Source organism: Pelecanus crispus, chromosome 1 (assembly GCF_030463565.1).
Source record: "Pelecanus crispus isolate bPelCri1 chromosome 1, bPelCri1.pri, whole genome shotgun sequence".
Lineage (NCBI taxonomy): Eukaryota > Metazoa > Chordata > Aves > Pelecaniformes > Pelecanidae > Pelecanus > Pelecanus crispus.
The window spans coordinates 302,743-326,673 of NC_134643.1; the positions used below are offsets into that span (position 1 = coordinate 302,743).

General features: G+C 45.8%; 1 protein-coding gene across 1 annotated transcript in view; it reads left to right on the forward strand.

Moving 5' to 3' along the window:
* The window catches only part of SHANK3 (SH3 and multiple ankyrin repeat domains 3), a 356,977-nt gene that overhangs the window by 49,511 nt on the left and 283,535 nt on the right, over positions 1-23,931 (forward strand). The window contains 2 exon segments of the mRNA XM_075708911.1: positions 6,928-7,036; positions 23,667-23,818. Coding sequence (XP_075565026.1) covers positions 6,928-7,036; positions 23,667-23,818 — 261 coding nt within the window.

Genomic DNA, 23,931 nt, shown 5'->3' on the forward strand with positions numbered 1-23,931 from the left:
GCCCCGACGCCTGCCCGGGCTCTGCCACCTGCTGATGCTTCTGTGAAGGCACCTGGGAGATAAGAGACTTAAAACACCCCTTAAGAAAGCAAGGTGGAGTCTTACTCTGAGCTTTAATTTTATTTGCATGAGTTTTTGCTGGGTCTTGGTTTTTTCCTCCCCAGAGAAAGCTTGCTTCGCTCTGGTTAGCGTAGCCATTCAAAAATATCGATTTGCAAATCACCATGATTTTCACACTAAATACTTTTGCTTTTGCTCACAGGAAGATCCATTATGAGTGTTTGTTTAAGAGTTAAATAGCTTTATAAACCTAAATACATTTAGGTTTTAATTTTTGCATATAGAAAATGGGATGCCATGCCTTTACTGGCTTCTGATTATTCTTTTATTCTTTTGATTTGTATCAAACTGCATTTGTATGAAAGGTGAAATTCAATTAAAATTAAAGCACAATAACATTTTAAATTTTGTCTTTATCACTTAAATAAATGTTGCTTGAATGTACTGGACACAGAATACAAAAAGTAAATTTATCAGTACATATCTTTTGTATTTAAAGCTGACTGATCTTTTAAACAAAGGAAGATGTGGTTTGTATGAGTGGTTCTCATCACAAATTCTCAAAGGTATTTAAGTGCCAGAAAAAAAGCAAGTATCTAGTGAGATTTCAAAATTGCCTAAGCGGTTTAGGCATCTGCTTAGCTCCCCTTGATTTCAGTGGGAGTCTGACATTTGCTCTCTCTCTTCATGTCTAGTCACCTTAATATATTTGAAAACCTGGCCCCAAATCCCTCAAGTTCTTAGAATAATGAGGTCTCATTCCTTTCCCACCAGGGTTTTATTCATAGATTGGGGGAGGAAAACAAGCTTCCTTACTTTCTCAGTTCTCAAATCTCCTTTCAGCTTTGAGTGAATCAGTCCAAATAATAAGGAAAATATTCTGTGTTTCTAGCTAAATTGAAATGGAAAACAATCGGCTAGGAAAGCTTTTCTATGCAACGTAAGCTGAAAAACCGACATGGAAGAATGTAAGTACCAGCGTTTGCTTCATTGTGAAAAGTGGATATAATGTACCCAGCAAGGGACATGGCTGTGACATATCTGTAGTGTAGAGTTGATTTCAAAAGCTAAGTATGTTTTGCTTCTGATTCTGAATGAAAAAAGCACACTTGAATTCATGACTATTGGCAGAACGGCCATTTAACCAATAGATTTTCATAAATGCTTGTAAATACAGACTTCCGCATCAGCTGTCATGCTGCAAACTCAGGTTAAACAGGTGCATTTTTAAGATGGGAGATACCTTTAGTGTAACCGAAATCTTGCTTAAGTGAAAACATTAAAGCCAGGATCAAATTGTTGGTTTACTGTGCCCAGTTTTGGGCCCCTCAATACAAGAAAGACATCGAGGTGCTGGAGCATGTTCAGAGAAGGGCGATGGAGCTGGGGAAGGGTCTGGAGCACAGGGCTGGTGGGGAGCAGCTGAGGGAGCTGGGGGTGTTCAGCCTGGAGAAGAGGAGGCTGAGGGGAGACCTGATCGCTCTCTACAACTACCTGACAGGAGGGTGTAGTGAGGTGGGTGTTGGGCTCTTCTCCCATGTAGTTAGTGATAGGACAAGAGGAAATGGGCTCAAGCTGCACCAGGGGAGGTTTAGGTTGGAAATTAGGAAAAATTTCTTTACGGAAAGTGTGGTCAAGCATTGGAACAGGCTGCCCAGAGAGGTGGGGGAGTCACCATCCCTGGCAGCGTTCAAAAAACGGGTAGATGTGGCACTTTGGGACATGGTTTAGTCTAGTCTACCCTTGATTGGTTTAGTGTGGATTTGGTAGTGTAGGTTAATGGTTGGACTGGATGATCTTAAAGGTCTTTTCCAACCTAAACAATTCTATGATTCTATGATTGGTTTGGCATCACTCTGCGTGCTGTAGCGCCTGGGGCTGCTGCGATGACCATGGTCGCACCTGGGTGGGGAGTAGCTCCCCGAGAGCCCCTCTGTCCCCTCTGTGACGAGGGGGCTGGCAGGGACAGCCATGCCCTGGGTGGGGATTGCCACGCGGCTTTGGATGCACCATGCAGCGCTGGTCTGATTTTGGTTTAAGCTCTTTGGTCGGACCTGTGCCATGCTTCGGTGGTGGTTCAAATGTTGGGTGCCTCAGGTCTGGCAGCACCAGCTTGCTGGGAATGGGCTGCTTTGACCAAACCATCTGAAACGGCACCTGGGGGCTGCAGGCAGATGTCCGTGGGCTGTCAAGGGGGAACTGTACCTCGCCTCTCGGCAGACGCCTTAGCAGAGCTGGGGTTCCTCCACAGAGGCTCCCCAGACCTGCCACAGCTTCTCTCCAGGGACCCTGAAGGATGCCCAGGAGGCACTGGGAGTGAGCAGGGAGCTTGGCAGGGGGTTGCAGTTCTCCGGTTGTTGGGCTGCAAAGGCAAGATTCAAGAGAGACCTCCAAGGAAGAGAGTCCCTGGATCTTGATGCAATGTTTTCAAGCGTATAGTGACCAGGATGTCTCAATTATCAATTTCCTCTTTTACGTAATCCAATTTCTGTTGTTTCCCAAATCTGGCTATTGGTGTAGTGCTGTAGAGCTATCTGGGAAGTAGCAGACTGCCTCCCCAGAATTTGTCAATAGAAACAGTGGTCTCTCTCTGTAGTCATAGAAATATTGAACTTGAATGAAACAATGTATTTTTCTCTAACTTCATTCTGGAAAACAGCTTAATTGAGCTAATTATATACCTCTCTGTTGGTAAAGAGTAAGAAACTGAAAACAGTCTGATAATGGGAGGCGTTGGGCCGCTCTGCTCGTACGCGCTGCTGCTCCCAGTGCCTGCAGTTGAATTGCTGTGGTCTCTCCGGTTGCTGCCCTGTTACCCAAACGCCCAGTTCCAAACCCGCTGTCTTTTGGCAGGGAAATGTGTATGGTGACCCCACTCCTGGCTGCTTGGCCATGGCTCCCACCACAGCTCACTGGCTCCACTGCACAAACACAGCTCTTAATAAGGCTGGGCTGTAAGCCTGATCAGAGACACCATCTAGGTTGCCATGTTTCTTTTTATTTTCCCCTTTTTTGGTCCCTTTCCTTGTTATGCCTTAATTCAGGTTTGTTTGTAAATGGAGGGAGGTTGTCACCTAAATCCTTGCCATGGGATTCTTGTAATGCTGTAACATTATGCCTCTGGTGAATGGTCTTTTTCATTATCTATATTCTCAGTTTTCTTAGGCATTTTCATTGTTCCCTGAGGTCTAGGACCAAACCGGAGGAACAGAACTGGGCCAGGGAGGATCAGAAATCACTGTGCTGGTGTCCTACCCTCTCCTCATAGCGTTAAGGTTGTGAATTACAGCAACCTCTTAACGTGGGCACCGAGCTGCACATCTGGAGCATGCTGCAGAGCAGATAGGCAGCTACAAACTGGTGGAAAGAGAATATTTTTCTATGTAAAAATTAACTGGTTAAGTCTCTGGACTTTATGAATTATTTTTGAAGCATTGCTGTGGATTTGTTCCGAGACCTTGGACAGATGAACCTTCTTTGTTCTTCATCTGGAAATGCAGGGTAGTAATTGATTTCCCCCAAAGGGAAATTCCACGCATAGACCTGTTAATGCCTGTGTGGTGCACAGGACCGTGATGACAAACAAGCATCTACAGCAGGAGAATGCAGATCCCAGAATCAAGTATGCCTCTCTCTGCATCCTCCTTTTGCTCATGCACTTTCTCTTCAGTTTCCTTTCTAAATATAAAAAGTATCATTAAAAGTTGACACAGTGCATCAACTTCCTACTGTCAAAAAGTGTTTTCAATTTCTGAGCACCTCGAAAACTAGAAATATAAATGAGCATACTGCTGCTGGGCACTGATGGTCTGGCTAGGATGCATTTCTGAGGTTGTAAATGAGAGTCACTGGCAGAACCTCAGGAGCAGAACTTCAGGTTAGTGCCTGGGATGTGTCTGGTAGCAGCATAAAAGTGACACTGCTGTGAGCCGCTATCACACATGCAGAGGTACGGTGTTTGCCTTTGCAAGGAGCGCGCACAAGTGCCTGTCTGTCCCTGGAGGCCCCAGGAAGGCTGCTGGTGCAGGGACCTGCGTGGGCAGAGGCTGCCAGCATCAAGGGGATGGGCCACGTTAGTAGGGGGTCTGTTCTTCGGGTCGTGCCTCCACGTGTCCCACAACCACTGGCATGGTTCTTGGTGGAACTGGCAGTGCCGTTCTTGGCAACAGGAGTTTACTAGAGCATCGTCTGTTGGGTTAGGTTAGAATCACCTGCTGTATGGCTGCTGGAGGAGAAGAGGCATATGGACAAACGGGAGTGGAAGGAACAGGGTTAAATCTGCGCCATCGGGTGATGGTTGGGAAGAGGCATTTTGGGATGGCATCCTGGAGGCGGTTGCTGGAGTTGTCAAGTCCCGTCTGTGCTATTGCTGGCAGGCAGCTGTGATTTCCTTCAGTGTTTCTGTACTTCTGCAGTAGCTGAAGGGATACTGAAGCAGGAGGTGGATTTTGCTTTCAGTTTCTTGTGAGGCGAGAGGGGATCTGGGGGAGAAGTAACACCAAGCAGCGAGGGTCAGGGGAATGTCTTGCCACCCAAAAAGGCAGTGCTTTTGCCCTGCTGCAGTTGATGCCGGTTGCCCTTTCACTGCACTTGTGATAAGAGTGTTGGTGCTGTGGGAATTGCTTATACTGCACGTAGACATTTCCAGCACCTCCCGGCTGGTGACCCAACCCTTTTTTAGCCTCTGAGTGTTTTCTCCTTGTTTGTGTGCACTGTCCCGCAGTTGCTTTGGGTCTGTCCTGGCAGCCCTGCCTGGGCTGGTGCAGTCTTGAGGGATGTGAGGGAGCGCCTGGGGATGGGCAAGGTGGTTGGGATGGGGTGTGGGGCTGTGCTCCACACCAAGGGATCAGCTGTGGCATCCGCCGTCCCCGGTGAATCCCTGTTCTTGGCTCTTGCCTTATGGCACTGTTGTCCCTGGGGCACTAAGGGGAGTGAGTGAACCTTGTAACTGAATTGCATGTTTGTGGCTTTGTGCATTATCTTGTGCGTTCCTGTGGCATTGGCATCTCTGCACGCATCTGCGTATTGCTGCAGACAGAGTGAGCAGGTCAAGTACTGGCACGGGTGCAGTGGAGCTGTGTTACCATAGGGTTTTGCCTGAGCTAATTAGCTCTGCTGAGATGGAGTAACATTGCAGGGGGTAGTGCGCTAAAATGGCTATTTAATTTTAAATACGTGACCTGTCTTGTTTATGGCATGGCTCCATAGTGCTGATTTTAGAAAAAAACGTGCTATATGTTTGAGGCTTGGTTCTGCAGACAAACCACACAGAGACTGAATTTGGTTTAAATCAGGTTCACAGCCCAGCATTAATTTGTCTCATCCTTGGAAAGTTTCATCTTGATGATATTTTCTGTCTGACTTCTTACCATAGTCTCCTCAGCATGTTGGAGAAATAGCATTGATGAACTTGTGGGTCCCAAGTTTTGGGATTTGCAGGCTCCTTTGTAGAATTCATTCTAAAAGTACTAACTTTTCCCCCTAGAAGAGTAAATTTTGACAAAATCAAAATATTATGCAAAATAATATGTGATGAAATTTGAAAAGAATTGGACATGTTTCTGCATTGTGTTTGGTATTTTCAGAGGTTTTTTTTTTTCTATTTTCCAACTGGACATCTTCAAAATGAAATTTGAAGTGAAGCACTTTGGAGTTCATTTTGCTTCATAAAAGATACAATTTTTCTATATCAAATTAGGGGAAAATGTTGAAACTTTAGGTTTTTTCACTGGGTGAAAAATGTGCTTTGCTCAGACGCATTCAGCCAGCTGTGCAGTGGTTCACAGGAGCAAGAGCAGTTCCCTGACCATTGGCTGGAGCTTGACCGGTTGGTTAGAGCTTTTCCCAAAGACTTCCCTCAGCTAATTGCACAGTATTTCTGCTGTGTCAGACACTTTCTAGAGTGCCTTTCCTAAAGCTGGCTACTGCAAGGTTTGATTAAAATAAACTAAAAAAAACCCCAGCCAACCTGCAATCAAAGGTCTGAAAATCTGGACTGGAAATGTGAGATGGGTGTTTTCACACTGTAGCCTGTCCAAGTGTTGCCTGCCTGCCTGGCAGAGTTGCAATTTCTAGAGTCTAGAAATTTAATAAAATAATGTATTCATCAAGTACAGCTATTCAAAATAGAAAAAAGGGAAAAAACCCGACAACCCACAAACAACCAGTCAGACTTAAAGGAGACCCTTTTAGGCACTCCCCTCAGGAGGACAAGATTTAGTCTTTGGTCAAAGACAGAAAATTACACCAAGAATAAAGCACAATTTCACAGCAGACAGTGTGGCAGCTGTACCCATTGTGCCATACAATAATGGTTGGGTTTTGAGTAGCTTGAGCTTTCCTCCGAAGTTTGCGACACAACACAATGTCCACGACGTTGCAGTGAGATGCGGATGAAACCCTGGGCAGTACGGTTCACTGTCGCTGGGATGCTGCTCAGCTGGCACAGCACCTTCCATAGCCAGCACCGTGCTGCATCGTTGATGAATGTGTGAAGTTACGTGTCTGTTGATGTGCCCGTGTCACAAGCACATGCAACACGTGTGCCTGCCCTCACGGTGTGTACGAATAGAAAGTACCTTAGCAGGGGACTTGCGGTGGGGGCAGAGGGTGGTGGCTGGCAGCCCCTGATAATTTCAATGGGGTGATCCAGCAATCTCAGTCTTGAGGAGAGGGACAGAAGGACCATGTTCCGTGTAGATTTGTGGCATACCCTCGTGTGCCCTGGCTTCTAGGAGGTGCTGCCTCATTATTCTGGATGGTTGCCTTGGGTGTCCTGAATGGGGATATTCCTCTGGTGGCTTCTTTCTTCATGTTGGGGTGTTAACACTGTGTATTGTGTGTTTTCCTGGGGTGTCATGGCTGCAGGCAAATCTGAAGAAGTTCATGGAGTACGTGCAGATGCTAAATGCAGAGAAGGTGTGCAGACTGCTGGAGAAGGGACTGGACCCCAACTTTCATGATCCGGATACTGGAGGTGAGACTGGCTTCTCCAGGGAGGGGAAGATGACAGAGCAGTGTTGGGGGAGAAAGTGTCCAGGGCACACAGTGGGAATTTGGGGGCGTGGTTGTTTTTGAGGGGCTATAGCAAATGATATGTTGTCTGAAATGTAAGGTTTGGAACAGAGGGATGTAAGTTGAATTTCTCAGTAGTATGTCTTCTTGTGACGCTTGGGTCTTGGGAGCATGAAGTTACAGAAGGCTTTTGGGAGAAGATGATGTGTGTGTGGGAAAGAGAGAGAGTCTGGGAACACAGCATAAAATGGAAGAGCTGTGGGGCTGTGCATCTTTCAGTGGGATTTTGGGGAGGATGAGGCTGTTTCTGGGACTGGCAAGTTGGTCAAATATGAATTGCTGCCCGAAGATATCTTCATGAAGCAGTCAGAAGGTTTAAGAAATATTTCGGGGGGTCAAGAAAATAAAATCTTGGCCTGTGGTTTCCTTGATATTTTTTTTTTCTTATTTTCTTTTTTTTTCCTATCTATGTGAGCAAAATTCACCCCAGAGGAGTCTGGTTGCTGCAGCACTGGCTGTTGGGTTGTCTGCAGGCCCCTGCCTGTAACAAGTGAGAATCAGACTCCAGTGCGTTTTCCTCACTGATGGGGCAGTGAGGGAGGGCCTCTCCCCACTTCCCCTGCTGCGAAGTCTTGTAGTCTTGTCCTGAGAGGAGTTACTGCTTTTGTTGTTCCTGCTTTAAAGTAATGCAGCTTATTAGTATTTATTACAGAGTTGGACTCCTGTGTGTGAATCACGGGCACATTTCCAACCCATGAGCAGACTCCAATCTGATGATTAATTTTCTATGTTTCTGGTTCAGTTGGATGGTTTTTCAGGTTGTTTCTGAAACATTGGCTACCTCTGTACTCGGAAATGTAGTGTGTCCAGATCATTTTTCAGCACAGAGATCAGGTGGCAGAGTGTGGTGTTCACACTATTAACCTTCTCTTCTCCTCTCAGATAACGCAGCTGCATCTGAACTGCCCTTTGGGAATGGCCTCTGCCAGCTCCTGAACTAGAAAGGTGAAAGCTGGTGCAGCCAAACCCTGGCAAGAAGCATTTGAACCGCACCCAGGAGTGTTTATACTGTTTAATTTGCTGGTGTAGCCACTCTGTCTGGACCTGCCAGAGTGTCCTGATAAAAACTGCTCATACGAAAAATAGCTGATAGCATGCAAGCACGATCACAGTCTGCCCTGGAGCACGTCCAAACAGCTCAGCTCCATGTGGTTTTCATTTTTGCCCAAGACCTTACAAACATTTTGAGGGATCTTTCCTTCTAAAGAAAGCCCTCCACTCTTCTAAAGCTGATTCAGCTTTCCAGAGTATATTATATTGCAGAGTGCAGTGTGCTGCTTGAAAAGATGCTGTGAGAGTTTTGGATCTGATACGGTTTGAACCCAGATGTTATTTTACAGAAGTGTAGAGGCTTATAGGAGTAGGCCCTTGAGTACTGAAAAGACTCTGTTAAATATAGAGGGGGAAGAAGGAAAAACACCTGACCCAAATAGTTGTTTGGATCCGATTCAGAACCAAGGGCAAAACCAGAGTGGATGCTATGAGGTGCAAAAATACACTGTTAGAGCAGAGGGAGTCTTGGACACCTCACTTCTGGCATCCTAATTCTTGTGCAAAAACACTTCATTACTGCTGGCTTTACAATCTGTTTCGTGAACATGAAAGAATGACATAAAACTGCTGTTCAGTATTCATGGGTTCCTGGGATTCAAGACCAGATGGAGCTATTGTACCATCTGACCTGACCTCCTGTATCTCGCAGGATACTCTTCACCTTCCGTGTGTGTGTGTGTGTTCACTAAGTAAAGCTTAAACATGTTTTCCAGAAAGTCATCAATCTTGATTCAGGGAACAGAAGATCTGTGCCTTTCCTTCGTTATTTGGTTAATCACCCTCACAGTTTAAAATTCGTGTCTCATTTAAATTTGTATGCTTCAGCTTCCAGCTGTCGTTATGCTTTATCTTCTAGATTAAAGAGCACTTTAGTACCTGGTATGCCTTCACATCAAGGTATTTATACATGGTAATCAAGTCAACATTCAATCTTCCTTTCCTTAATTAAAGAGAGGCCAGACTCCTCCAGTCTTTCATTTGAAGGTATTTTCTCCAGTTTTCCTGTCGTTTTTGTGGCTTATATGTCACTATTCCATTTTTAAGAGGTTTTCAAGAACACAGGTACCAGACAGCCTGCTGCCTGCATGTGCCACTCATCATGGGCAGGTGCAGCTCTTCCTGCAGGTCACTGCTCGCTGGCCTCCCGGGGCTGTGTTTGGGAGGATGGGGGTGACCGTGCATCTCTGGTATGGGACCCCACATTACATCCTGCTAGACGGAGGGGCTGAGGGGGTTTCCCTTCCTGGTCCTCCTCCCGTGTTGTATCCTGTCCCCACCTTAACCTGGGGTTACTTGGACCACGTCAGCTGAATGAAGTGGAATCACTAAGCAGTGCCTTGCTTGGGAGCTTTGTTTGTTTTGAGGAGGTTGTTTTCCTTCCTGTTGACTTCCCATGCAGCCTGGGCTGGACGATGGAAAGAGCGTGGTGGGAGTGTGCTGTTCCCCTCCGGGCTGCCGACCGCAGTAGCATGGCTGGAGAGGTCCGGCTTTGCACCCTGGACAGGAGCATTTTGCAGAGCCGTGACTGCAGGGTGCAGCTGCTGCAGCCTCCTGGGGCAGCACATCTCCTCAGTGTGTAGTGTCTCAAATGCATCTTGCAGGGTTTCCATGCCTGTTGTTCCTGGTTCTGGGATTGCCCAGCCCCGATTGCTCCTAGCACTCTTCCAAGCTTTGTGGCATCTACAAATTTGATCAGAGATTTGCATTTACTTCAGGAGAATTGATGAGGATCTAGAGTAGAGTCAAGTCCAACACCCTAAGAGCGTCTTCAGCACCCACGTGGTTGGCCATGTTCCCCAGTGACCGCTCTGACTCCTGCTCTTCAGCTGGATCTTCGTTCATTTGGAACATGCCTAGCTGACATATCACTCATTTTTAATGTCATCTAGGACTCAGCCAAGTGTGAGTCTTACATCAATACAGCTATCTGCATCAATCAAACTTGTAATTTACCAAGGAAAAGAATTACGTTTGAGTAGGAAGACCTGTTTACTGTAAAGCTTGATTGGGCAATGTTAACAATACAGGTATTCTTTAATGCTGTGTCAGTTAAATTCCAAATCAATTTTCCCAGGATCATTGTTATTTCTTTGACTTGTAGTTTCATGGATTGTTTTACTTGCCCCATTTTGAACATTGGCCTGACACTGCTTTTCTTCTGGTCCTTTTGAATGTCCCAGTATTTCAAAATGTATTAAAATTTAACTTTTTTTGGACCAGGAAGATCTTCAGGGAGAAGATAAGGAGAGTGATACACAACATTCACTAGATGTAAACACTTTATTCAATATCAGGTAGCTCATGCCAAAAATCCTTATTTGGTAATGGAAAGGAAAATAATGTATTTTCCAAGCAGCAAAACAGAAAATAAATGATTGGTCATTTTGCTATCTGTGTTTATTGCGATTATATGCTATCTGCCTAGTGGCTGACTGGCTTGCACAGGGGCTGGGAAGTAATTTCCATATTATCAAATTTAAACAGCAGCAGCAAAGCCCCTCTCTGATAGTCCTTTGCCAGGCCAAATGTGGATTTCTTTACTGCTATATAATTTGTTCTTGTTATTTTTCTTAATTTTCTGTTTTTCAGTTCATATGGACCACTATCTATTTCATCATGTCCTGTTGTTAGAGTTGTCTGTGTTTGTAACTGCCGCCGTCACTTTGCTGCTGACCTGGGAGGGGCATGTGGCAGTGGTTATCCTCTTTGATTTATGGAGTTGTAGTTTTGGGTCGCACAGAAATTGTTCTTCAAGACTTTCCAGTCACCTTTTACTTTCTCTTTTTAATTTTAAACGTCCCAGATTTCCTATGATCAATTACCTAATCTAATTTCCCTTGGTTGATTCCCTTAGGAAGCATCAGATATTCACCTGGCTAGTTGGGACTTTCTTCTCTCCACGTCCTCCCTAGTTGACTAGACAGCAGTCAAGTATTTAGCAGATTTTTATTCATTACACTGAGATCCAAAGTAGCATTCCCTTATGTTGGAGTGAAACAGTATCTATAGGAAAGTGATTAGTTTTCTCCGTTTTAAAAAATGAAATGATATTTTATTGCTTGTTGGATGGGACACCCAGCATTTTCCTTCAAGTTCAAGTTGCCCTGATAGTGCAAGTGTTAATTTATACAACTTGGAGACACACACTTAGGAGTTAATGCGTTTTTTTCATTAGTAGTCTGTAACAAAATCTTATGAAGGACACTTTAACTTATTACTTCACATGCTAATCCACATGCATTTGAAGTCCTATTCTGAATAATCAGTGGCCATAAGATAGATGATGGGATTTTAATGTAAACTCTTTCTCTGGTCCTCCTTGCCCACTCAGTACTTTCTCATTCTTGTAACAATCAGGCATCCTTAATATTCTAAAATGGTGTAATTGTCTGTAGATTTCAGTACTGACAATTATATCACAATTCTTACTACCAGTAAAAGCAGTCCACATCCTTTTTCTTGTTATCCAGCCTCCTAGCATTTTGGAATGAGCAAAGAGGAAGGAAAAAAAAAAAATCTTCCTCACATTCTTTGTCAAATGGGTTTAATTACTTCTGGCATGGTGCATTTGTGCTGTGTTTCCCTCTTTGGAATCATTTCACTTGTGTTCTTAGTTTAACGTCTTCCTAATTGCTCTGCCTATTTCTCAGCCAAGATCATTATCTCACCTCTGTCCGGTTGTTTACTGAGAGTCCTCCAGAATGGGCTGGAACATCTCTGCTTTGCTCCCATCATGTGGCTGGTGAGTCACTTCCAGTGTTTTTTGCCCGATGCCTTGTCTTGCTTTTAGGACTGAAGGGATCTCTGGGATGAGCACGTGGGCTTTTTTGTCCTTCAGCTTTCCTTCTGTGTTCTCATGCCCCATTACTAGCAAATTTCTGCCCTTTAATTTCACAGGCTCATCCAGCACTAAAGGAAAATTGTGGCCTGTCCTCAGCTTCCATGATCAGACACGTAAATGCAAGTGCCGCTGCATGGTTCCCATTCCCTTGGCAAGATTTCCAGATTGTGGTGAAGGGCACCCAGACACGTTTCAGCGGCCAGCCCTGAGGCTGGAGTCAGTCGCCTGAACTGGGCATCTCATGAGAGATGTCAGTGTGGACCTCACAGGCTCGGTGTGGGGCTGGCAGGAGAGCTGCCTCTTGCCATGACCGGGAGGTTGGGTGGGATCGACGCCTGCGGTGCCGGCCGAGGTCTTTGCGGGTGGCTCAGTCCCACCCGCGGACTGCTGCAGGTGAGCTCAGCTGTGCTCCACCAAGTTGTCCACCACGTCTCCATTAACTGTGGTGGGAGCTTATGTACCCAGACTTAGGCATGCAGGCTGAACCCCATCCCTCTGGGTTTGGCTTGAAGAAGACAGTCCGCTGTTTTGGTCTCACACTTAGAACAGTCTTTCTTGGTGATGCTTTTCAGGAACTGAGCCTCTCATGAATCTTTTTATAAAATGTGAGAAATATGAGCTGATGGTCTTGCTGCAAGCAAATAGAAATTGTAGAAAATAAAATACATTTGTCTTTTTTTTTTTTTAAATATTTCACTTCTGGCCATAATAGTAATGAATACAGAGTTATACTAGGAAAGAAAAACCATCTCAAACTCCCTTCTCCATCCTTCTTTGATGTACCCATTTTGCTTTGGTCTGGACATGAGTGTTTCTGTAGTAACTGCTTGCTGCTCCCAGCCAGGTTCCTCACAGAGGCACTGGTCATGGTTGGTACTCCTGTTCTGTTGCCCATCTTGATGCTCTGCTTTCTCTGTCTCTCCAGTTCCCTCTCTGCAGAGCCTTCTCCTTGGGCTGCCTCTAGGGCTGGCTCCTGAGTCTAGCTGTCCAGCTATCCTCCCGTAAGTGTTCATATTTCAGATGTTGCATAATGGTGCTATGTGCACTTCTGATCCATATCTTTCATCTGTCACCAGATCACACTTCATATGCAGGACTGGTTCTTTCCCTCTGTAGAAAGGAAAGCATAGTGCAGGCAGCTTGGCATAGCTCTTCCGCTCATGCAGCTGGAATAGGTCCATGCCCAAAAAGAAGAAACCATATTCCCTATGAAAGTTCTCTTTGGCAGTCCTATTTTCAATGGACTTGTTTACTAAACTAGAATTTCCTGAATTGCTGGATGAAAGATGAAGAGGAGGCAGGGACCCTATGTGGCAGAGCATGAGAGCAGCATTGTGGACCATGTGGTCCTGTGACAGGATCAGCAGTCAGTCATGCTGGTACAGTTTTGTGCTACGTGTGCAATGTTGTGATACTGCTATACTGTCAGTGCATTGCCCATCCCTGAGTGAAATGCAAGCAGCTCTGTTCTCTGTGGTCTCTTCATGGGTCTGCAGCTTGGTGGGTGTCACTGTTGTTGTGGCTTGCCACTTTTGCAGTGCTTAGGGTGAAATCATGCAAGTGGCCTTTCTGATAGTGGTAGGAGACTCCTTAAACAAGGATTCTTCCAGATAGACTTATCAAAGCATAGGGGCCCTGCTATAATGTGTTTAATAGTTTAATCATCTTTAGGGCTTCTTTGGATAAATAGCTGAGACACTGAATTTGGAGGCATTGTATGTGGTTGTACTGCCTTTCTGATGAGGTGGAGCTCAGGCAGAGATAGCAATTCCCATCAAGGAAATGTTTCTGGGATTTATTGTGGAATTCTGCTTCCAACCTGCCTCCCTTCTGTTCCTCTGCAAGAAAATAACTAATTTATCTCAAGTACCTAATCATTCAACCCAAGTTTTGGAAAAAAATGTGGCTCATTTTTGCTGAAAAATGTTAGGTGAGACTCCTGTGAAGAGCTGAGCTAGCATGCTGGGATGGAGGCCCTCCAAGTGTAGGGTAGTGAACAAACAGTGGAGGAAGGCTGGGGGAGGCAGCCTCTTCAACCAGCACAATTGCAGTTGGAAGAGGATATTTTAACAACCCTTCAGAGTGTTCCCATGTAAAATTGCACTGCTGTAATTTATGGTATGAATTTTAAAGGTTGCACAAAACAGCAAAGACAGTTATTTTAATGTGAATATCTTAAAGTTGGTTTGGAAGAGGCTTAACAAATAGCTCTTTTATCAAGCTAAGTATCTTTGGGCTAGTTTTCTTTAGTTTAGCAATTTTTTTCTTTTTTTCAAGTAAGTGACTGCACCATGACAGCACACATAGATGGACCCTTAGGTTAGAGTTCTGTGTGCAAGCCCATGTGGAAAAGCAAGATTAGAAAGGACACTTGCCTCTCTACCTCCTGGTAAAGGTCTTAGTGTTATCAGTGATGCCTGTTTTGTAATGCTGATCATTACAAGAAGTAAACAGTGGTATGCTCAGTGTTAAAAACCCAACAGCAGTACATGGTGTACAAGTACCGCACCTTTGTGGTGTCTGACTCCTTTAACTAGAGGCCTCTCCCTGTTTCCTATCAATGCTTTTTTGCTGCTGTTAAGAATCCAGTGCATTTTTATCTGAACTTTAGGGTATTGGGCAGTGAGAAAGAGCACTATTTTTCTCAGATTATTTGTTTTCTGCTACAAGTTTTCATACTGCCCTTTATGGGAGTATATTAAGCAGTATGACTGATGTGTGTCAGTTGTAATCCTTTTTTGTACCATCGTGTCCTGGAAGAAAATAAATATATGTATGTGCAGGATAGTGGTTTATTTTGGTGAATGGTAGAGTAAAAATGTGATTGTTCTGTGTCCTGCCTGCTCTGTCTTTGTGTTAGCTAGCCAAGGGTCATAGATGGAAGAATATTTCGGTTTGTAGTTTTATATTCAAGGGGCTTAACCAAGTCTCAGTCTGCAATGCAGAAGGTTTGGTAAATGAGTGTGCGTAGTCTCCAAGGTTAATCAAAGGAGGAAGCTGTTGGCTTACCCAAACTGGGAAGGACACTGGGACTTGCCGGACACAGGAAACCTGGGAATGGAGGGAGTTGCTGAGATTGAAGCCAGTGAAGTCTCCTTGCAGGACACCATCTCCTTGCCAGTCCCTGTGGAAGCAGCGAAAGGTTGTAGAGAGAAAGGAGACCATTAACTTAATACTTAATATCCTCTTCCAGAATGGGGAAGACCTTTGGTGATTTGGACTTTGATTATGCCAAGGCTGAGCTAGTTCAAGAACTTTTGTGCCTACAGTTCTGGACAGAACCTGACTGGGTTTGTATGAGCTGCCTCTTTCATTATGTTTGCTCTTAAAGCTTACTTGCAGCCTGTGGGGAAGCCTTCCTGTTGAAGCACAGAAGCCTTCAATAAGGTTATTGTATCTGAAACCATCTGTGAATCTACAGGTGCCTGGGAGCTACCCCCTGGGACCCCACATTCCCTCCAGCTGGCCAGGGAGATCCACTGATGTGGCCAAGCTTCCCGTGGCAAGGCCGCACGGCATGGGGACCAGCGGTATTGCAACCTGGTCTCTGAGACAAGGAGTAATGCTGTGAATGTGGTTTTTTTTCCTCCTCTGGGAAGCAGGGGGCTGTTGCAGACCAGGCTGCTGAGCACTCCCTGCATGCAGGGGACAGCCCCAAGAGCCAGCGGGAGGCTGGACAGGCACCGTGCAATGGGGGTAGGAATCACTGCTTCACGTCCCTGCCTCCCGGCCAGCCAGCAATCGTGGAAACGGTCTTTTCCCCACTGAATTCAGCAGAAGCGTTCCAGGAGAAATTTAGGGACAGATGCACAGGCTGTGCTACCTGGCAGGCAGAGGCAGAAGAGCTCGTAACATGTGTCTGGGGGGCCGGGAGGGCTTGGCAAAGTGCAGGGAGGCTGTTTGCCCCCAAAGCCTGTGGGGCAAGGTTTTCTGTCTCTCTGAATGCCAGGTCAGATGATGATGTGGCCAAAGTTAAATACTGAACTAACAGTGCCTTTGCTCCATCCCTTCAGCCCATAGCGATATTTGAGTATAACAGCCAAAGTGGAGACAGTTACCAGTAATAAATCCTCCTCTGGCCCTCCACTTTCTGAAGACAATGATGCCACAAACTTCCATAAGTGTTCTCTATTCAGGAGCCATCCCTCATTGCACCATCTCCAGGAACCCAAAATCTTTTAGATCTTGTAGTTTTGGTTTTTGGCTTTGGCCTTCTTCAGCTTCTCAGGGACTTTTTGATCGTCCTCATCCCAAGTCCTTCTGAAACAGTGCTCCTCTCCATCTTTGCCAGGAGATGCCCACCTGGCCCATCAGCCAGGACTCTCAGATGTGGGAATCTGGTAAAAGCTGAAACTAGAGAGGATACAAACACAGGGAGGAAACACTCTCTTTCCAAAAGGTCTTCTAAGTTTTCTTGCCTGCTACTCAGTGTCTCCTTTAAGGACCTGCACGCGTACTGTGCATGGAGAGAGAAGAGGCCACTTTGCTGCCAAGTCAAGCCTCCACTCTCCTAGATACTTTGAAAACCTTAGTCTTTTCTTGGTCAGGAATACTTCTATACTGAATTTTTAACCTGGAGCTTTCAGGTTTGTCAGTAAAGTGATGGAACCGTGGGCAGATGTCCAATTAAGATTTCAAGAGAAGGAATAAATAAATGATGGTATTTCCAGTGCTTGGTATTTAGCAAAGATAGAAAAAGCTGCAGTGCATAAGTGCTATTCTTAATTTCTCAGCCATCCTTTACAAAATCACTGTAGTAAATCTACTCTCCTTTTAGGCAGAGCACCATTGCTATTAGCAATGCTCTTTTATCCACTGTGTCTCTAGGGATGAGTCTACCGGGGTGTTGCAAATAGGCCCTGACACCAAATGCTCATTTCTGTATGGCCAGGTCTTCAGCAGCTTGGATAATTACAAACATCATTTATTCTCCTTCCTTGTACAAAAGTGGAGGGGGGAACTCAAACCCTTCAGGTTTTAGAAATTCAGCCCTTCAGGAGCTAAAGCTTGCTGCTTCATCCACTCCTGTGCAATACAAGTGTTCCCCTCATGCCCATCCAAAGGCAGTTTGTAACTGCTCTGCTGATTTTTGAGGCAGCGAATTCAGTACTACTGTCTCAAAGACTTTGTAGTATAGATCCCTAATAAAAATTATTCATCCTCTTCTCAGTTTCTGTAACCTTTTCTTCTTCCCCTCTTGACCTGGGGAAAAAAATGTCCCTGCAGAAATTATTTGTGGGTCATTATCCATGATCCTACTCAACACAGGGAAATTAATAGTCTTATCTGCAGCCTGCTAGGTTTTCCAGAAAGAAGAGGTCTCCCCTTGCTCATGAAGTATTTCTTTTAAAGGAGAGAGGTCATATAACCGTGTCCGAGGTTTAAATTCTAGCAGTTCCAAAGGGGATGTATCTGCTTTGTAGGTGGGAAGGATGACGCACGTTTGCCCAGTTCATATGGGCCACCAAAATACCTGCACTTACTCTCAGTTTCTCTTTCCAGCATGTGCTGTTCTTTCTCTTCCCAGGACACATAGCAGCCGCAGTCCGGGATTTGTCATCCAAGTTGTCCCCGTTAGGAGGGAAACATTTCCCTTCTGCTGTTAGTACAGGTCATTTGTATTTCTAACGTCAACTCTAGGTTTGCTGGAGACACGGGGGCGTTCCAGCCTGGTCACACCAGGGTCTCCTCACGCCTCATCTGTGCAGGTGTTGCGTGCTTGTCCTGTGCTGAATTCTTCTGAACAGAGCAGTTCCTGTGTATGCAGGGAGCTCCTCAGGGAGAGCTCGATGTTCCTTGCTTGGAGCAATGGTCTTCTGGGGAGTTAAATCCTGTTAATGGACTTCAAATAACACTGGCTGCACCGTAAAATATTCTGTGCTTCGTGGTGCCTTCCTCACAGCAGAGCCAACAGGAAGATACGGTGTCGTCCCAGCCACTTCAGCATGAAGCCTGGTATCTTCATTTAAGCTGCTTTTGGGAGTGGTTTTAAGCTGCACTGAGGCAGCTGAAGCGCAGCACATGTTCCCCTTCCCCTGACTCTGCTGGGGTGAGAGAGCAGAGAAGAGCCATGTCTTAAACCATTGCAGCCCAATTTGCCATCATTCACGGTTCAGTGCTGCAGGATTGCTGGGAAGATATTCTAGGAAAGATTAACAGTCTTTGAAAGAGATTAAAAGAAAAATTTCACAGTTGCTTCCTGTAGGTACATTTTAAGGGTGTAAAAAAAATACTTGAGAAGTTACAATTATTCTAAAATTAGACCCAAGTCTGAGTGATAGTTTAGCACATAGAAAAGAGAAAGGCAATCCTCAATATTTAACATAGGATGGCAACTGGGGAACAGCAGGAGAATGAGAGGAAATCATTGCATTTACAAAGAAGTATTCTTGACTGTGTGCAGCAATACGGACTGTGGCCCCAATACAAAGTGAGGACAAATAGCAGCAGGAATAAGTAATTGGGGAGAAATACTTGCTGTGCATGATAGTGCTTTCTCAACCTTCTGCTTACTGTTAGGAAAAAACCCTCCGCCCAAGGCATGGGGAGCTTGCTCCTCTCCTGCTTAGGCTGCACTGCATCCAGACTGCCTGCTAGCTGTGGCATAACGCATTCAAGGTACACGTGCGCAATTACTTGATTAACAACCTGAATAACTCACCTTCATACATGATATATTTTCTGTTGCTTTCAATTTTAGTAGCTAAAAGTTACTTTGGTTCAGCCAGCAGTTGTGGTTAGATGGGGGAAACACTAGATGAAAATCCAGTGACTTGCAGTTTGTAAAGTTATCATCCTTCTCAGTTTAAAATCTGTTAATCTAGTTGCTTTAAACCTTTTTTCTTTTTTTTTTTTTTTTTTGAAGCAAACTGGTAGCATTTCTTTGAATTTAATGTGCAACTGGAGATGAATGAAAAATGATATGTTTGCATTTAGCTGAAATGGGAGATGAAATGTCATCTTGTGATGTTTTTACCTAGAGCTGAAAAACACTACCATGAGGTTCTACTTATAGGTGGTATTTGTCATAGGCAGATATTTTCTGTTATTGTGTACTATAGGTCTGTATAGGAATACTGTGTAGACAGTACCCCTCCTCTCTAGTAGCTTGCATGAAAACTTTTGTATTAAGTCTGTTGTCATCTCAACTTAAACAGAGATCCTCCCTTTTCCTAGATGATAAATTAAGTCCTGGAGTAACACAGATTTAAAAAAAATTGGTTTTGGTGTTTTTTTTTTTTTTAAATTCTGGTATCAGAGTGGAGTGATTGTTCCTGCTCCTATTGGAGCACTCTCTGGGGTTTCTCACCTTCCCTCGCTGCGTGAATTCCAATTCTCATGACACCCCCCGAATGTGAGGCGCCTCCGCAGTTTGTTTCTTCTGTGAGGCTGTAGAGGAGCATCCACATTGTGTGACACAGTGGCTGTCCTCTCAAGTTGTCTCTTTGCTGCCGGCTTCTGGGGGGTGCGTGGATAACACCTGATCCAGAGCAGAGATGGCTGCAGTTGGCAGGAACAGGGGATCTTGGTCTGGTTCTGGGTACGGGAGCTCAGACATTTTATTCCACAATGTGCAGCCTTGTTTGGATTCATTGCTTTCACAGAAGTGACCAACCTGAGGATTGCCTGAATACCTTGTTTGCAATTAAAACATTAGCATGCTTTTCATTCTAAGCTTCTTTTAGCAGAACGAAGAGAAAACATAGTTACAAGACAAAAACATAGAGAAAATATTCCTTTAAGTGGAGCAGAAAAGAACTCCGGCAAGCTTTCCTGGACCTGCTTTGTGCTCCAGCTGCCAGAGTCAAATGCTGCCTCGGCAGCATCCTGCCCCAGTGCTGTGCCGCTCTCACCAGTCAGGCTGCTGGAATGCAAGGGTGCTCTTTGCACGAGGAAATCCTTCGGGAAGCTGTTCCAATCCCCACCTCTGCTTCCCTATAACACATTGATTAAAGGAACAGTCCCACTAACAGCTTTTTAGACCCGGACCACGTCACCTGCTCCTTCCCCAGGCTTCTATTCCTCTGAGCATAGGTGGTGCTCCAAGTACAGCTCTTGTCTGCTAGCCCCAGTTTGCTGTTGTAGATTTTGGCTGCAGAATTTAATCTCACCCCCGTCAGGGATCGGGTGCACTAGAGCAGCTGCCATGCACAGCTGGGGGCTGGCTTTGCCATGTGAGCTCTTCCCATTAGAGCAGTTCAGTGAGCGTCAGAGGGAGCACTGGTGTCAGACCCACGCTGTGGAGCTCGGCTGCCTGACAGCCCGCAGGCAGAGTCCAACCTGCAGCTCCTTCTTACGTCCATTAATCAGTTTCTTACGCTATGCAACATGCGATGTGTTGTCTTGATGGTTCTCGTTTGCTGCAAAGGCTCTTGTGCACTTATTAGTTAATTACTTCAAGCATATATTTGGATACGCACGTTTCCAAGAATTAGCAGAGTGTAATCACTAAAATCCTAGATTAGATAGTGATTAGATTAGATTTAGTGAACAAATTGCTAGCTGCAGTTCATTCTGTGCATCTTGAAATGCCCTATTTGGACCTTTCTCAGGTCTTTGGGATTCAAGATAATGTGATAGATTTTTCAACTGAATTTGGCACATTAATAACTGAGACTAAAGGAAGATTTGAACCCTTGTTTTCTGTGTCTTTTGCCTCTTTGAAAAGTTTGTCTCATTTAAACTGAGATATTGAAAAAAGACTGGTGATTTAACTGCATGTGGAAATGGAAGTAAATGCCTGGAGCAGGGACTGGTGGGGATACTTCAGTTCAAATGCACAACCTGAAGTTTGTAGCAGTCTGAGTTCTTATCACACTGCAAGGGCCAAATACGTGCTCTCAAAATAATTAAAAATAACCATAGGTAAAGGAAGAGATTTTATAGAAATTATGGTGAAAAAGCAGTAGCTGAAAGTCAGTGATAACAACAGAAATTAAGGCAATGGTATTTGGCACAGAAGATAAGTGACAGTCCTTAAAAGACCGTAACTTCACTAGACTCTCCTCTCTAGCTTCCCTTTGCCTTCGGCTGGAGGTGGCCCTGGCTAAAGAGCTGGGCTATGAGAGCTGGGGAGCTGCGCAGCAGGCGCTTTTGGTGTTGGTGGAGAGGAGGAGAAAGGCTCTCCTGCCCCAGGAGTTCACCCATGGTCACCTGCTCTTCATCTCCCTTGGTGTGCAGTGGGTGTGTGAATCAGGACTTCCCATCCCCATCCTGCTTTGGTGGAAGAGCAGACTGCGCTTGCACTGCGGCTGCCCAGCTCCTCTGAACCACAGAGACCACAGTGATGTCTCTGCGGACTCCACCCAGGTCTTCCGAGAACCTCCCCCAGCACCACATCAGCAGTGCACCCGTCTGTTAGTCGTGACAAGTGGTGGCGTTTTCCACCGTTTCTTATGCCGTGACTGGCACTGCTCTCTCCCAGTGGCTGCACCCGGTGTGGGAAGGGTTGTAGACCATTACCAACAATCCTCCACCAAACCCTTATCTTCACTGCTATTGCCGAGCTAAGGAAATATTTCCACTGCTTTTTCTCGGGTGACATTGCTAGTCGTGTGGACACCATTACATTCCCATGTAATACATACATTGTTACAATTGTAATTACCTTCATGCTTAAAATGCATCCCTTATTTTCTAGCTATAAAGCATTGCACCTGGCCTCTGCTAAAGTTTGGCATTGGGCAATGAATGCATGTAGCCATTTTATTCATTGTACCACTGACTTTGCCATATATAACGACATAGTGTCTGTGTGTGTGAAATTTCTTAGAGATTACTTCCTATTTTCTTCCAGATTGTTGTTAAAAATGATTGACAGTTTTGAGCTGAGGACAGGTCCTTAGAAGACCCAGCTGTAACATGCTCATTTACTGGTGATTCCTCTTATTGGTGAACCCATCCATCTTTAATCCTCTTGACAACAGTCTTCAGTAATTTTCATTTTTTATATTGGTGTCTCATAGCACAAAACTCAGAGAGTTTTAGCGAAGCCACAGAACCTTGTCTGACCTCTACCTATCTCGTTTAAAAATTTGGCTAATAACAATGCTCTAAAATTAATATTCATATTCTTTTTTATTTGTATCTCAAAGCATTTCATTATTCTCATTTAAATAGTTATTTCTACTAAATTGAGAGATTTTAATTTATGTGCAAATTAGGTACCTTTCTAAAAAAATATACAACTGTATTTCTAGCTGATGGCATCTTATTTTGCTCCATTTGTGGTATGGGGGATTTGGATGGAAAGACCTAGAGATTTGTTTGAGGAAGAGGGCGTACCCTTTTTTTTTTTTTTGTAATATTGCACTCTGAAGAAAACAAATTTATTTAATTATAATTAAAATGTTCAGAAAAACAGTCTGTCTCTTAAGGAGACATCACTCATTTTATATCAAAGGACCTTGTGCTATCGAATCAGGCTGTGGGTAGGCGAGCACAGTCCTTTTGCAGCTCAGATCTCCCAAACACCATCAGGGTAGGACAGAAACCCCCATCCCGTGTCAGCACCACGGCCTCCGCCCAAGGAGAGGTCCTGCACGCTTGTCCCTGTGAGGACCGCGGTGGGGGCTGCAGGTAGGCAAACCTGTCAAGGCAGCGTTCGGCCAACAGTTGGATGCTGAAATCCGGTCCTTGGGGGAGGGCATAGCATCTCTCATCGGAAGAGGCTTTGCCTGCCTGGCACAGAGGCGCCTTTCTGCATTTCAGAGCTGCCGCTGGTAAAGAGCAACAGGTGTGCATCAGGGCTCCTGCTCCCACCTGCGAAACCAAAGCAGAGGGTGGCTGGGGGCCGGTGGGGGTGCACTTGGTGAGGGAGGACTGCTGAAGGCGATTTCCATAGGTCTTCCGTTGCCTGCTCAAATTATATCCCTAAGTGGAGCAAGTCCTACGTGCTGGGGAGTCCCGGGAGTCAGGACTGGTCCTGGGTGGGGCTGGGACTGAACCAGCTGGCGAGTTTGTGCGGGCTCCGCTGTGCGGCACCCAGGGTCCTCAGAGGCACGGGGGGCGGCACAGGCGCAGGGCCTTGCTCCCATTTGGGGCGAGCATTTCACGTCTGGAGGTTGCTGCTGGTGATGTGAGGCGGTGAGGACTGGCTGCGGGACAGCCACGTGTAGAGGAGCTCAGGACAGCTCTGTGGATGCTGGTGGTGATTCTGGGGCGCATAGCTGTGCCTCTCCCCCTGAAAAAGCAGCCCCTTCTCTATGCCTTGCTGCAGGGAGAAGCTGAATGAGGATACCAGTTTTCACCCCCTTCTCCCCTTTGTATAAATGGTGTGTCCAGATGTGTGCTTTCCTGCAGCATAAGAGCCAGCAACGGTATTTCTGCCATTTGTTAAACTGCCAGCGCTTTCCTCTCCCCTCTCCTCTGCGGAGCTCTCATCCACACCCAAAAGGAGCCAATGGACAGTCTCTAAGCTGCTCGGACCGTGCCTGCACGGTGGTTGGGAAAACCACCGAGGTCTGAGTGGGTCTGGGAGCAGATGCGGGGTTTGGTGCAGCAACCTCGAGGGCAGTGGGGAGCACCCTGCGTTGCTGGAGCCCAGACGTGGCTGAGCGAGAGGCCGGTGGTGCCGCGGTGCGTGTCAAGGGGGGGTGCCCCCGCAGTTCTCACCCGTCTCTCTCCCGGCGCTCTGCAGAGTGTCCCCTGACCGCGGCCGCTCAGCTGGAGCTCAGCACCGAGATGATCAAGGCACTACGCAATGGGGGAGCACACCTGGATTTCCGGACACGGGAGGGAATGACAGCTCTTCACAAGGCCGTCCGGTGCCGCAACCACGCAGCGCTGCTGGTGAGTTGGGGGGAGACACCGCGGGGGTCTCTCCCTCCCCTCTGCCCTGTGCCTCAGCACCAGCTCCTCCTCCCACCCTGTCCCGGCTGCTGGCAGGGTTGTGCCCTCCCTGG